Consider the following 16,228-nt stretch of genomic DNA (forward strand, 5'->3'; position numbering starts at 1 on the left):
AACATGGCTACACATGAACTGATTTAGGAAAGAGAACAGAGTCTCACATTTAGAAAACACTCTTATGCCTGCTTAAGGGGGAAGGAGAGGTGGGGTGATGCATAAAACCCAGAGTTTTATATAAGCACAGGTACCGTTCAAAAAATCAAATACGGAATAGACAATACCTACACCTTCCTCAGTGAAAGGGACTCAAATCCTCATATTTCCCTCAGAGGAATATATCTGACTAGTAAGAATCTTATAACCTATTTATTGATATGTCTCCATGAGGGAAACAACTGTGTCTAGACTGGCATAAACATGGCAGTGAGAATCAGCTCAAACCCATTATAAAAAGGAATTTCAGACACACAAAAAAAACAGGAAATTCTTTACAATTTCTTCATGGTCTCTGACGAAACCTGGAATGACCCTATCTACAACGACAGCTGGATTTGGAATAAGGCTGGACATTTGGGACTGAGAGGATTGGTGAGATTGGGTGAGCAAATGCAGACCCTTTAAAGCAATAATGCATGGCCCCCCTTCCGTGGGTCCCAACTCTCCAGGATGAAGGGAATATTACTACAGCTATAAAATGTATGGGAAACCTAGAGAATGGACACACAGTGAACATGAAAGGTCTCTAAAACTCAACAAATAGTCCCTCTGCTGGTGCTCTGGTTTGACTTTCCAACTGCTTTACTATCAATCTCCCAGGTTGCAGAGACTGCACCTTTAACCTCCTGGTTCGCACAGGTTGCCAATTAGGAAGAGGATGAAAGGGAAGAGGGAGAACCAATGAAAGAGTAGCGGTTAGGCCCTTGGACGCACACATGTCACTCTTATTTCTCGGAGGAAGAAGAATTAACTAAAGTCTCAGCCAACCATCGGGAACCAGTATAGGTCCTGAACCAAAATATTGGACTTGCATTCAGCTCACAAAAAACGAGTTAAATAATTGAGCTCAGGGGCACAGCAATTCACAAACAGGCAGAGTAATAAAGGACAACTCTCATCCAAAAATCTGTTCAGGGAAGGCAACGAGGCACACTTGAAAGTGAGGCAGAATAGCAGGAAACAGATTTCAAGAGGTACGTTGGAATCGCCTTTAAAGCACAGGAAGAGGGGCACAACTTCGACATGATGCACTTGGCCAAAAAGGGTGTATGCGTTTTCTCCTGAATATATTCAGGAGAAAACACATACACCCTTTTTGGCCAAGCAAGCAAGCGGGCAATGCAAATCTGCACTACAAAGAAGTATCACTTCCCACCTGTCAAAAGGGACATCCACAAAATGGGTAAAATCCAGAAAGGCAAGACAGGCCCTGGAGAACAGGGAGCATTGTTATGCTGATGCGTGGGATGTAAATTGCCAACTGCCTCTCTGGAGGTGTGCACTGTGTTCCCTAAACCAAGTAAACAGCAGAGCTACAGAGCCAAGGGCACTTCCAGTCTAGGGAATATATCTTGGGAAAAATGAAAATCAATAAGACAGAGCCATTCCAAAATTTAGGGCTGCACTGCTTACAAGAACCTCAACTTGGGTACACCTTAAATATCCAAGGAAAGATAAAAACGGTTCAAAAAATTTTGTTATTTACATACAATGGAATATCCCTCAGCCATGAAATCAATGTCATAAGAACAGTAGCAGCAAAATCATTGGATTCAGGTACGATGATTCTAAGTGAAATAAGTCACACAGAAAAAGAAACTTATCATAAGATATCACTTAGGAAGATCCTGTAAACATGGCTACACATGAACTGAGTTAGGAAAGAGAACAGAGCCTCACATTTAGAAAACACTCTTATGCCTGCTTAAGGGGAAAGGAGAGGTGGGGTGATGCATAAAACCAGAGTTTGATATAAGCACAGGTACCGTTCCAAAAACAAACTATGGAATAGACAAGACCTACATTTTCCTCAGTGAAAGGGTCTCAAAACACCATATTTCCCACAGAGGAATATATCTGACTAGTAAGAATCTTAAAACCTATGTATTGATACGTCTCCATAAGGGAATCAAGGGTTTCTAGACTGGCATAATCATGGCAGCGAGAATCAGCTCAAACCCACTATAAACAGGAATTAGAAAAACAAACAAAAAAGGTAAATTCTTTACAATTCCTTCAGGCTCTCTGATGAAACCTGCAATGACCCTATCTACAATGACAGCTGGATGTGGCATAAGGCTGGACACATGGGACTGAGAGGATTGGTGAGATTGGGTGAGCAAAAGCATACCCTTTATAGCAGTAAAGCATGGCACCCGTTCCATGGGTCCCAACTCTCCAGGTTGAAGGGAATATTAGTATAGCTATAACATGTATGGGAAACCTAGAGAATGGACACACTCTGAATATGAAAGGTTTCTAAAACTCAACGAATAGTCCCTCTCCTTGTGCTCCAGTTTGACTTTCCAACTGCTTTACTATCAATCTCCCAACTTGGAGAGACAGAACCTTTAACCTCCTGGTTCGCACAGGTTGCCAATTTGGCAAAGGATGAAAGGGAAGAGGGAGAACCAATGAGAGAGTAGCTGTCAGGCATTTGGACAGGCACATGTCACTCTTATTTCCCGTGAGGAAGAAGAATTAACCAAAGTCTCAGCCACGCACCGAAAACCAGTATAGGTTGTGAAAAAAAAAATATTGAACTTGCGTTCAGCTCACAAAAAAACGAGTTACAAAATGAAGCTCAGGGGCACAGCAATTCACAAACTGGCAGAGTAATAAACGGCAACTATCGTCCAAAAATCTGTTGAGGGAAGGCAACGAGGCAGACTTATAAGCGAGGCAGAATAGCAGGAAACAGATTTCAAGAGGTACGTTGGAATCACCTTTAGCACAGAGGAAAAGGGGCACAACTTCGACATGATGCACTTGGCCAAAAAGGGCGTATGCGTTTTCTCCTGAATATATTCAGGAGAAATTGCATACACCCTTTTTGGCCAAGCAAGCAAGCAGGCAATGCAAATCTGCACTACAAATAAGTATCACTTCCCACCGGTCATTAGGGGCATCCACAAAATGGGTAAAAACCAGAAAGGCAAGACAGGCCCTGGAGAACAGGGAGCCTTGTTATACTGATGGGCGGGATGTAAACTGCCAACTGCCTCTCTGGAGGAGTGCATTGTGTTCCCTAAAACAAATAAACAACAGATCTACAAAGCCAAGGGCACTTCGAGTCTAGGGAATATACCTTGGGAAAACTGAAAATCAATAAGACAGAGCCACCCCAAAATTTATGCCTGCACTGCTTACAAGAACCTCAACTTGGGTACAACTTAAATATCCCAGGAAATATAAAAATGGTTCAAAAATTGTGGTACTTATGTACGATGGAATATCCCTCAGCCATGAAATCAATGTCATAAGACCAGTAGCAGCAAAATGAGTGGATTCAGGTACGATGATTCTAAGTGAAATAAGTCACACAGAAAAAGAAACATCATAAGATATCATTTATGAAGATCCTGTAAACATGGCTACACATGAACTGAGTTAGGAAAGAGAACAGAGTCTCACATTTAGAAAACACTCTTATGCCTTCTTAAGGGGGAAGGAGAGGAGGGGTGATGCATAAAACCAGAGTTTGATATAAGCACAGGTACCGTTCCAAAAACCAACTATGGAATAGACAAGACCTACACCTTCCTCAGTGAAAGGGACTCAAAATCCCATATTTCCCACAGAGGAATATATCCGACTAGTAAGAAACTTAAAACCTATGTACTGATATGTCTCTGTAATGGAATCAAGTGTGTCTAGACTGGCATAAACATGGCAGCGAGAATCAGCTCAAACCCAATCTAAAAAGGAATTTCAAAAACAAAACAAAAAAACAGGGAAATTCTTTACAATTCCTTCAGGGTCTCTGATGAAACCTGGAATGACCCTATCTACAATGACAGCTGGATGTGGCATAAGGCTGGACACATGTTACTGAGAGGATTGGTGAGATTGGGTGAGCAAATGCAGACCCTTTAAAGCAATAATGCATGGCACCCGTTCCATGGGTCCCAACTCTCCAGGTTGAAGGGAATATTAGTATAGCTATAACATGTATGGGAAACCTAGAGAATGGACACACTCTGAATATGAAAGGTTTCTAAAACTCAACGAATAGTCCCTCTCCTTGTGCTCCAGTTTGACTTTCCAACTGCTTTACTGTCAATCTCCCAACTTGCAGAGACAGAACCTTTAACCTCCTGGTTCTCACAGGTTGCCAATTTGGCAAAGGATGAAAGGGAAGAGGAAGAACCAATGAGAGAGTAGCTGTCAGGCATTTGGACGGGCACATGTCACTCTTAATTCCCGTGAGGAAGAAGAATTAACCAAAGTCTCAGCCACCCACCGAAAACCAGTATAGGTTCTGAAAAAAAATATTGAACTTGCGTTCAGCTCACAAAAAACGAGTTACAAAATGGAGCTCAGGGGCACAGCAATTCACAAAGAGGCAGAGTAATAAAGGGCAACTATCGTCCAAAAATCTGTTGAGGGAAGGCAACGAGCCGGACTTATAAGCGAGGCAGAATAGCAGGAAACAGATTTCAAGAGGTACGTTGGAATCACCTTTAACGCACAGGAATAGGGGCACAATATCGACAATGATGCACTTGGCCAAAAAGGGCGTATGCGTTTTCCCCTGAATATATTCAGGAGAAAACGCATACGCCCTTTTTGGCCAAGCAAGCAAGCGGGCAATGCAAATCTGCACTACAAAGATGTATCACTTCCCACCGGTCATTAGGGGCATCCAAAAAATGGGTAAAAACCAGAAAGGCAAGACAGGCCCTGGAGAACAGGGAGCCTTTTTATGCTGATGGGCGGGATGTAAATTGCCAACTGCCTCTCTGGAGGAGTGCATTGTGTTCCCTAAAACAAGTAAACAACAGAGCTACAGAGCCAAGGGCAGTTCGAGTCTAGGGAATATACCTTAGGAAAACTGAAAATCAATAAGACAGAGCCACCCCAAAATTTAGGCCTGCAATGCTTACAAGAACCTCAACTTGGGTACACGTTACATATCCCTGGAAATAAAAAAATGTTTCAAAAAATTGTGGTACTTACGTACGATGGAATATCCCTTAGCCATGAAATCAATGTCATAAAACCAGTAGCAGCAAAATGAGTGGATTCAGGTACGATGATTCTAAGTGAAATAAGTCACACAGAAATAGAAACTTATCATAAGATATCACTTATGAAGGTCCTGTAAACATGGCTACACATGAACTGAGTTAGGAAAGATTACAGAGTAACTAATCTTATCATAAGTTATCACTCATAGCGGGAATGTACACATGACTACACATGAACTGAATTACAAACACAACAGAGTCACACATTTAGAAAACATCTTTTGCCTGCCTAATGGGAAAGCCGAGGTGGGGTGATGCATAAAACTACAGTTTTAAATTAGCACAGATACCGTTATATAAACCATGTATGTAATAGACAACACCTACTCCCGGCACAATGAACTGGACTCAACACCCCCTATTCATTGCAGAGCAATATGTCTGACTCTAAGTATTTTAAAACATATGTATTCTCATATCTCCTTAAAGGAATCATGTGTGTGTATAACGGCATGAACACAGCACTGAAATTCAGTTAAACACACTTATAAAAATAAATTTCAAAAGCAAAATGCAAAAACAGATAGAAAGTCTTAAAAATTACGTTCAGGGCCTTTGATGCAACCTAGATTGACCACCTTTACACCCACAGCTGGATGAGACATAAGACTGGACTCTTGGGGCTGACAAGATTGCTGAGGTTGTGTGAACAAAAGAACACCACTTAGAGCAATACTGTGTGCTACCCATTCTAGTGGTCCCAACTCTCCAGGTTTAAGGGAATCTTCCTACTGTTAAAACATGCATGGGAAACCCAGTGGATTGTACACTGTGTAATTGGGAAAGTTTTCTAAAAGGTACCTCATTTTTCCTTTTGTCGGGCTCGGCTTCGCCATTCCATCTGCATTACTCAAAATCTCCCCACTTGGAGTGTCAGTGCTTTTACCCTCCCGTTATGCACAGTTTGCAAACTGTGCAGAGGATGAACAGGAAGAGGGGAAATAAATGAGAGATTAGCTGTAGGTGTTTGGATGGGTACATGTCACTCTAGTTTCCCATCAGGAAGAATAATTAACCAAAGGCTCAGCCTGAAGCCCCGGAACAGGACTACGGCCTAAAGCCATCCTGCGGTATTGCAGCCAGCTCACAAAGAGGCGAGTTGAAAAATGGAAATCAGGGGCACAGCAATTCACAAACTTGCAGAATTATAAAGGACAACTATCATCCAGAAATATATTGAGGAAAGGCAGTGAAGAGGATTTGAATGCAAGGCAGAATTGAAGGAAACAGATTTCAAGAGGTAGATTGGAGTCATTTTTAAAGCACATGAAAAGCGACAGAATTTCGACAATGTTGCCCTTGGCTGAAAAGGGATTATGTGTATTTTCATGAATATATTCGGGAAAAAATGCATATGCCCTTTTTGGCTAAGCAAGCCATCAGGCATTGCAAATCCACACTACAGAGAAGTGTCCCTTACCTCCAGTCAAAAGGACCATCCACAAATAGTGTAAAATCCACAAATGCAGGACAGGCCATGGAGAAAAGGGAGCCTGGTTACGCCGATGGACAGGATGTAAATTTCCAACGGCCTCTCTGGAGAACTGTATGTTGTTTTCTAAAACAGAGCTACAGAGTATAGCACACTTCCACTCATGGGCGTGTATTTTGGGAAAACTAAAAATCCACAACACACAGCCAGCCCAAAATTTAGGGCTGCTCTGTTTACAAGAACCTCGACTTCAGTACACTTTATATATCCCAGGAAAGGAAAAAAAATGGATATAGATGTTGTGGTACTTATATACAAAGGAAAGTCTCTCAGACATAAAATCAATGTCATAAGGCCAATAGCAGCATAATGAGTGGCTTTAGGTACGATGATGCTAAGTGAAATGAGCCACAAAGAAAAAGAAACTTATTGTAATATATCACTTATAGAGGAAATGTAAACATGGCTACACATGAACTGAATTTCAAAAGAGAACAGAGTTACACATTTAGAAAACACACTTATGCCTCCTTAAGGGGAAAGGTGACGTGGGGTGATGTGTAAAAGTAGAGTTTGAAATTAGCACAGATCCTATTCCATATACCAAATAGTTAATAGAAAAGACCTACTCCTTTCTCAATGAACTGGACACAAAACACCCTATTCACTGAAGAGGAATATATCTGACTGGTAATAACCTTGAAACCCATGTATTTATATGTCTCCATAATGGAATCAAGTGTATGTAGATTGGCATAAACACAGATCAATGGAACAGGACAGAAAGCCCAGAGATAAGCCTACATACCTATGGCTATCTCATCTATGACAAAGGAGCTAAGGATATACAATGGAGAAAAGACAGTCTCTTCAGTAATTGGTGCTGGAAAAACTGGACCCCTACACATAAAAGAATGAAATTAGAACACTCCATAACACCATACACAAAAATAGACTCTAAATTGATTAGAGATCTAAATATAAGACCAAACACTATAAAACACTTAGAGGAAACCATAGGCAGAACACTCTATGACATAAATCACAGCAAGATCCTTTTGGACCCACCTCCTAGAGAAATGGAAATAAAAACAGAAATCAACAAATGGGACCTAATGAAACTTAAAAGCTTTTACACAGTACAGGAAAACATAAACAAGATGCAAAAACAACCCTCAGAATGGGAGAAAATATTTTCAAATGAAGCAATTGACAAAGGATTAATCTCCAAACTTTACAAGCACCACATGTAGCTCAATATCACAAAAACAAACAACCCAATCCAAAAACGGGCAGAAGACCTAAATAGACATTTCTCCAAAGAAGATATACAGATTACCAAGAAACACATGAAAGGATGCTGAACATCACTAATCATTAGAGAAATGCAAATCAAAACTACCCTGAGGTATCACCTCACAGCAGTCAGAGTGGCAATCATCAAAAAAATCTACAAAACAATAAATGCTGGAGAGGCCTTTATTGGAGAAAATGGAACACACTTGCACTGTGGGTGGGAATGTAAATTGATATGGGCACTAGGGAGAAGAGTACGGAGGTTCCTTTAAATAACTAACAATAGAAGTACCATAGGACACAACAATCCAACTACTGGGCATTTGCCTTGCGAATACCATAATTCAAAAAGAGTTATGTACAAAAATGTTCATTGCAGCTCTATTTGCATTAGCCAGGACATGGAAGCAACCTAAGTGTCCATCGACAGATGAATGGATAAAGAAGATCTGGCAGGGCGGGGAGACTCGGCCCCAAAAGCCGCGGCCGTCGGAGGTGACTGCGGCAGCGGATGTGGCCTCATGGATGAGCTGGTACATGACTTAGCCTCAGCCTTGGAGCAGACATCTGAGCAGAATAAGCTTGGTGAGCTGTGGGAGGAGATGGCGCTGAGCCCTCGGCAGCAGAGGCGGCAGCTTCGCAAACGGAGAGGCCGGAAGCGCCGTTCAGACTTCACTCACCTGGCAGAACATACCTGATGCTACAGTGAGGCCTCTGAGTCAAGTCTGGATGAGGCCATCAAGGACTGTCGAGAAATGGCCCCAGTCACCAATTTTAGTGACTCTGATGACACTATGGTAGCCAAACGGCACCCAGCTCTTAACGCCATTGTTAAGAGTAAGCAACATTCTTGGCATGAATCTGATTCCTTTACTGAAAATGCACCTTGTCGACCGCTGAGGCGCCGGCGGAAGGTGAAGCGCGTAACATCAGAGGTCGCTGCCAGCCTTCAGCAGAAGCTCAAGGTGTCAGATTGGAGCTATGAGAGAGGCTGCAGGTTCAAGTCTGCTAAGAAGCAGCGTCTGTCCCGCTGGAAGGAGAATACTCCCTGGACCTCATCAGGTCACGGGTTGTGCGAAGCAGCAGAAAACAGGACTTTCCTAAGCAAAACGGGAAGGAAAGAAAGGATGGAGTGTGAAGCAGACGAACAAAAACAGGGCTCTGACGAGAATATGTCAGAATGTGAAACCAGCAGTGTGTGTAGCAGCAGTGACACAGGGCTCTTTACCAACGATGAAGGACGGCAAGGGGACGACGAGCAGAGTGATTGGTTCTATGAAGGAGAATGTGTCCCAGGATTCACTGTCCCTAATCTTCTGCCCAAGTGGGCTCCTGACCATTGCTCTGAAGTAGAGAGAATGGATTCTGGACTGGATAAACTTTCAGATTCCACGTTCCTTTTACCTTCTCGGCCAGCTCAAAGAGGGTACCATGCTCGCTTTAATCGTCTGCCTGGAGCTGCAGCTCGATGCCTCAGAAAGGGGCGAAGAAGGCTTGTTGGGAAGGAGTCCAGCATGAGTAATTTGGGGACTGAGAGGATAGGCCACCTCATTAGTGACCCTCGGCAGAAAGAAAAGAATAAAGCGTTGGCTTCTGATTTTCCTCACATTTCTGCTTGTGCACATGAGTTTAATCCTCTTTCTCCCCTTTACTCCCTGGATGTTCTTGCTGATGCTTCTCACCGAAGATGCTCACCAGCACACTGCTCTGCCAGACAGGCAAACATACACCTGGGACCACCGTGTTCACGTGACATCAAGAGGAAACGGAAACCTGTGGCTACAGCATCTCTGTCCAGCCCAAGTGCCGTTCACATGGATGCAGTGGAGCCAACCATACCAGCATCACAGGCCCCCAAATCTCCGAACTCTGAGTGGTTGGTCAAGACCTCTGCTGTAGAGAAAAACACTGACTCAACTGCAGCTACATTTTTTAAAATGCCACAAGAAAAGAGCCCTGGATACAGCTAGACAGCAGAATTTCACCCACCAAGAGCTGACTAGATGTTGTTGAAACAAATATTAGACTTCGTATTATATTGTCTTGCATATATTAATTGACATTCCCAGTCCTTTCGCCACCAGGACTGACTCCTCTTCAAAGAAGTGGACTCTTTCTCTTAGAAAATCATCTTGTGAAAATCTTTTTTTTTTTAATTGTAAAATATTAGGACAGCAATTTTTTTAAAAAAGGTCCTCCTATGCTGTATTTTTTACATTGCTATTGCTGTCCCAACAGTTACCTACAGCTCTGTTTACAGAGCTGTTGCTGTTTTGCAGGTATGTCTTTTTTCTTGAAGAACTAGTAACTGCTTTTGCATATTTTTTGTGTAGAGCTTTTAATACCATTTGAGGAAGTTTCAAATTTGCAGCCAGTTCCAGACAAAGTTAAACACAGATTTAAGATCTGTGTGTGGAATTGTTTGCAGGAGATAAGGCTTGCCTTTGAGCCTGGTCTTGATTCAAGCAGAGTGCCAATAAGATAAATCCACCAGGTACTCAATTTGGAGCCTCAGAAGAGACTACCAGCAGCATGGGCCTTGGAAACTTACTCCATTTTTCTAGATGTCCTGTTGGAATCGCCAGCAGCTGCATTGTACTTTGCCTCATCTCCACAGTCTGTGTTCTACTGAAAGAGGACCTATATATATATACACATACAGATTGGTGTCATGAAGAAGGTGCTTTAGGTGTACAGCAAATTTAAAACAGTGGATTGTGTCTTAATACTTCATGTTGCAGTGTAAGCCTTTATGTACTAAACAAGACTTTTATTGTTAGTATTATAGGTCAGTAACCTGTAGCAGAAATTCATACTCTATTATAATAATGGCTTTTTGAGGCCATACTTTGGGGAGGAAGAATGTCTTTTTGACATGCCTTTATATTTGGTATGTTTATGACGGCTCAGCTGCATGAAGAGTTATATATACAGCCATGCTTCAAGTTGGATGCTCCTTTGTCAAAATGAGGAATAAGTGACTGCCCAGAGCTTCTGAAGAAGAGCCACCCTTTCTAAAAAAGTATTATCAAGATTGTCTGTCGTTAAGGGACCTGGTTGGCAGAAGGGCCCTTTTTTGTACAAATTGAATGCTTTTACTTTGAGATACACAGAAGCCATTCTCAAGTGTCCGTTGCTCTTGTGACATTCTAGAGGAACTCCCACCCCTGCACCTGGTAGGACAGAGCCTCCTGTCTTTCCCTGAAGCGCAGTTGTCCTTCTTTCTCACACAGAATTTAATGGTGGGCCGCTCTGTCGTATTCCTTTAAAAATTGTTGTCCTTATCAGTGGTAGCTCCAGAATGTCCTTGTCAGTGGTGTGGGTGTGAATCTGCTGGGAAAGGGGGACTGGAAGCTAAGTTTACATAGTACTTCATGTAAGACTGAGAACATGGCAGTTGTCCACAACAAGGAATATGGTGGAGGGAGGGGCGGGTGGAGATTACGGCATGAGGAGTAGTGCTAAAGCCAGCCCAGCATCCCTGGGAGCCGCCCAGATTCTTGTGCAGTAGCGAATGTACTTCCCTTCCTAAGGCTGCACCCATAGCAGAATAGAAAACATGATGTCTGTTGAATATAAAGTGGTTATACTCAGTTGTTGTAGTGATGAAGGTATCTTTTTGTTGTAATATGTGCATTCTTACTTAGTCCCCATAGTGTCCCGAGGCACACATTTCTAACATAATTTGTTGGATTTAAGGGAGAAATTCATGAACATAATAATTTTATTTTCTTTGCACTAAGCTCCATGGCTCATTCAGAGATCAGTCCTGTGATCATGGCCTGTTAAGACCTCTGTAGTTCGGGTAGCATCTTTTTCTTCATGACATGTAGCCTAATAATTCTCCTTTCTACCTGTGATTAAAAATCACTTGTATGTACAACTTTATTTACCTTTTAAACAAACATCTATGATGTAAAGGTAGGTGATTACTACCATTTTATAGAGCCAAGAACAGTCTTAGTGACTTGCCCCAAATCTCATCATCAAGTCAAGACTAAAATCCCAGACTTAAAGTCCCAGACTTACAGACTTTCTTGGCCCTGGGTTATAATCGTTTGATTGTCATTGATAGACCTGAGTCACTCTGAGACTCGTATTTTTGAAACAGTATGCCAGATAAACAGAATGTTTATCATCTTTCTTGATCAAGCTTTCCTACATATTTTGAATACTTTCAACGGGGAGCAACCCCAAATGCCATATCTGTAATAAGTAGGAGAGAAAATTCATTGTCTAAGAGAATAGCCATTAAGCACACAAATATTTTTCCAGTACAGGGTTGTAAATTGTGCTCCTTATTTTAAGCTGCTGCACGAGCATGCTTACAGAATTATTCACCGACTTATTCTGCTTGTTTTATATGAGTCCATTTCAGAGGAATACTCTTAGAATCAAGTGTATTTTGAATCTTAAATTTTAAATTTCCTTTTTATATGGCAAAGTGTATAATGTCATAAATTAAGAAAAATCTGTTACCTTTCAACAAAAGGTATAATTTCAAAATCGGGTTTTGAAATCTGTTGAAAAAAAATTGTAGCTTGACTTCTTTTGAGGATAATCATTGAGCTCACTTGTGTTTGATCTGCTCAAAAGTAATAACCGAAGCAGAGCTCCACAGTTCTTCCTAATTTCAGAATTCTGATTTATCCCAGCTTGCTGTCCAGTCTGCCTGTCTAAACCCTAATCTTGGGTATTTTTCACAGTGGGCGAAAACATTATGTACTTGCATGAGCATCATTCATAAAGGATAGTTTTGCTTACGGGTTTAAGGGAATTTGAGATTATTTTTCAGGTGCAGTATTTTAAAGGGAATAACTTCATTTGCATCAAAACTTGTGTTGCTTTTTGGTAAGAACTGTTCAGAAGAGGAAATTAGTAGCTGTTTACATGGTGCCAAGTTTGGAGGGGCAGAGTATGATCTTTATTGAGTGGTGTGTTCTCGATAAATAGGCCTCATTTAGCCTTGAATTCTTTAGAAATCAAATGCAGTTGGAAAGTTCAGATGACAAAGTTTTGCTGGGCTATAGAAACAGGCTGCAAATAAGGCCATTTTGGCAACAAAATGACCAAAAGCTGAAATAAAGCTTCTTAATCTGTGATGCTTATGGCATCCTTTGCTAATAAGTAAAGCTCAATACCTAGGAGAGGTAATTTAAACTACTTCAGAATCCCTAATAGGTGAATCTGACATATCTCTGTACTTTGGAACCAGAAATGCAGTCTAGATCACAGCATAGCAAGTTCTGATGCTAAAAGTACAGGAGCAAAGTTATCATAGCAGTAAGTCATTTAGAGGTGAACGAGTCTCAAGAGTGTCACGTGAGGAAGGAGCTAGGTGGCATTGTCATTGCTGGTGTGATGGGTTCTCCACTTCGGCTCCAGGAAAAGGCTCCTGGTGATGCCTGATTCATTTCAAGCCTTTGCTTTATTTTGGCTTCACTACCATGATTCTGAGCCACAAGCTTTTTTATTGCCTGGGGATTAGGCTGTGTAAAAATACAGCATTAGCCGTATTCAGCATTCTGTATATTTGGTGAACCTTACCTGAGCTGGGATGAGAACAGAGTGGCTTTCTCTAGCAGCAGTGGATACAGTCTAGTTGGGGGCATAGCTTATATAGGCTGTATCATGGTTCATGGGATGGTGGGAGGGGTGGCAGAAGCGGTTTGCTCCTGCTGTCAGCTGCTTCCTTTGCTCATGTTTCAGCTGCCCATTTTATTTGTCAGTATTTCCTTACCTCCCTCTCCAGGTGTGACAGTTAGTGTAGTTACTGATCGTGACAGCAATCAGGTTGGGTTCCTACCCCATGAGAAAACTGGCACAGAGGAAAAAAGGTGAGGAAATTGGTGGGTTCTGCTATTAGCACTAAACGCAAGTGGCCCAGACATGCTTTCATTAAGATCACGAAACAGATGAACATCAAGATCACGAAACAGATGAACATCAAATGCCTGGAAATAGCAACGTGGAAAAGAAACAAAGGAAATTGAGTGATCTTGCCGAAGAGTGTGGATTAGAAGGTTTTTAACAAGCCCAGCAAAACAAACTTATGGCCAAAAGAAGAAATTTTTCTGCCACTGCCCTGCACTGCACTTGGTAAAATTGTCAAATGTGGGGAAAAAAAAAATTTCCAAGCACAGTATTGAAGAATGGGGCAGATCCTGAAGATGTTCACCAAGAAAAGGAATCTTGGCAAGGTTCAGACTGGGAAGGCAAGGGGAAGAGAAGGAGATGCTTAGAGCAGGGCTGCTAGGGCCCCGAGATCAACAGCATCCATACATTCTTCCCCGCTTCAGATCTGCTGAATCAGAAACTCTGAGGGTGAGGCCCAGCAGTCTTTTACCAGCGCTCCAGGGGACTTGATGTTTAAGAACTGCAGGCTTTGCCACAGTTAAAAAGAAGTGTTTTAATATACTGGTGTCCCCCCGCCCCAAGCTCTGAGGTGCTCTTATACTTTCCTCCATAAGTATGGAGATGTTTTGTGTATGGTTCTTTGCAGAAACTGTTAAATGTCTTGATTTCCCATACTTTTTCCCTCAAGTTCCTGAAAGATCTCCTGGAAATACTGAGAAAGGATGATGTGGAGAAAAATGCCATTGAGGCCATTTTTAGATGGATAGAAACAACCTTTTAAAAGTGGATTAAAATATAACAATGGATTTTTAGTCTGTGAGTGATCATTGATTTTCACAACCGACAGTAAAACATTTGTGTAAGATACTGCCACCCATGATTTTACGATACCTATTCATTACATCTTAGTTTCATGGGAAAATGTCATATACTTTCATAATGATGAAGTCTTTAAAGTATGGCTCACAAAAATGAAAAAAATAATTGGAAGAAAAAAACACCCTGAGTACATAGCTGTTGTGTAATAAATACCTGTTGAATTATTGGTAATCTTTTGCTGGGAATTAATCTCAGTACTTCAGAGCATGTTAAAATCAATTTTCAGTGATCCCACTTAATCACACCTTACTGTCTTTGTTTTACATTTTCAGCTAGTGATTCCGCAGGGGTTGGGAACCAGTAGTAACAACATGTTATATTTTTTCATCGTCTGACTTACGATTCAGTGTTTCAGAAGACAGTACTCTAATCTTAAAGCTTTGAAGTGGTGGTATGGTCATTTTTTCTTTAGATTTTATTTGTGTGTATTGGCCTAGGACCTACTTTATTACAAAAGCCTATGAACCAAATTTCTCTTTCTGGGAATATGTGTGGCTACGGACGAGTTCTCTAGTATCATTTCCTCAGATGCTCATGTTTTGTGCCTGGATTTTTATTTATAAAGTTGACTGATGACGTGGAAAGGTCAGTGCCATTGAAAGAAAAGTCTAATGTTACAGTTCCCCTAGAAACAAGAGGCACAGTTTGCCATGCAGGGCCACAGGACCAATACCAAGTTTGGGTCAGGAGGCAGAAGACGGGAACAAGTGATAGGTTTAGGCCAGAGCCATGATCAGGATTTTCTTGGGAAAGGCAAAGCAGGGCAGGGAGAACAGTTTAGGCATGGCTAGTGAATAATTCCAGGGCCTTAGGGCTACAGTGTGGGCTCCAGTTGCCTGGTGCCTGGCCCTGGGATGATTGTGTCCTGGGGTGTGCAGGCCAGATGGAGGAGGTGTGGCTCCATCAGACGTGGTTAGTTTGCACATCAAAAGCATGCTGCAGGCTGAGTCCTTTGCAGTCTCTTAAGAACTGGCCAGCCCTGAGAGGGGTGATCTTTTCTCATCCAGAAAGTTTTTTTAAGATGTCAAAACATCGTAATATATTGGAAATATAAAACATGATTAATACACATGTACAGACTGTTTAGCTCTCCTTTCAATTTTTGTAGTCTTTTAAAGCACCACATAATTTTTCCTTTCCGTCTTGAAAACCATTTAAAAGTTCCTCTGGCCAAAAATGTTAGTGTTACTAGATATTATCAAGGTGTGGGAATATAAAAAATTTTAAGATGTAAATTATGAAAATAATGTTTTCTTTCACTGGAAGTGAGTTCTGACCCTTGCAGATCCCTCATTCAAATGTTTAACTGAAAAAGGAAAGAAAATATCAGAGAACTTGTAAGTAGCCTTGGTGACTGACTTAAATCAACCCGTTTCACTACATATAGATTCTACACCTTGCTCTAGTGGGCCATGTATTTCTCCATGAAAATCTGCTACCCCAAAATCATGGTGACAATTTGAATTGCTCTAAATATTTATCTCACTCAACCTCCCACCTGTTGTCAGCAGCTATTGCAAACTGGCCGTTTTAAACCCTTTCATTCCCACCTCTCAACCCCAGCAGCTAATCTCACCTCTCCCCTAACAGATAATAGAGCATTAAATGGGGAAACTCCGCTTACACACCTTCA

At 41.6% G+C, this 16,228-nt stretch overlaps 1 protein-coding gene across 1 annotated transcript; it reads left to right on the plus strand.

The window, feature by feature from the left end:
• The first annotated feature begins 8,322 nt into the window (after positions 1 to 8,322).
• On the plus strand, positions 8,323 to 11,365 carry LOC309797312 (G patch domain-containing protein 2-like). Its single transcript, XM_082645919.1, is given in 2 exon segments — positions 8,323 to 8,555; positions 8,559 to 11,365. Coding segments are annotated over 2 exon segments (1,446 nt in total). The 5' UTR covers positions 8,323 to 8,381; the 3' UTR covers positions 9,831 to 11,365.
• The last annotated feature ends 4,863 nt before the right edge of the window (positions 11,366 to 16,228 follow it).

Source organism: Mesoplodon mirus, assembly GCF_964341445.2.
Source record: "Mesoplodon mirus genome assembly, contig: HAP1_SCAFFOLD_74, whole genome shotgun sequence".
NCBI lineage: Eukaryota > Metazoa > Chordata > Mammalia > Artiodactyla > Ziphiidae > Mesoplodon > Mesoplodon mirus.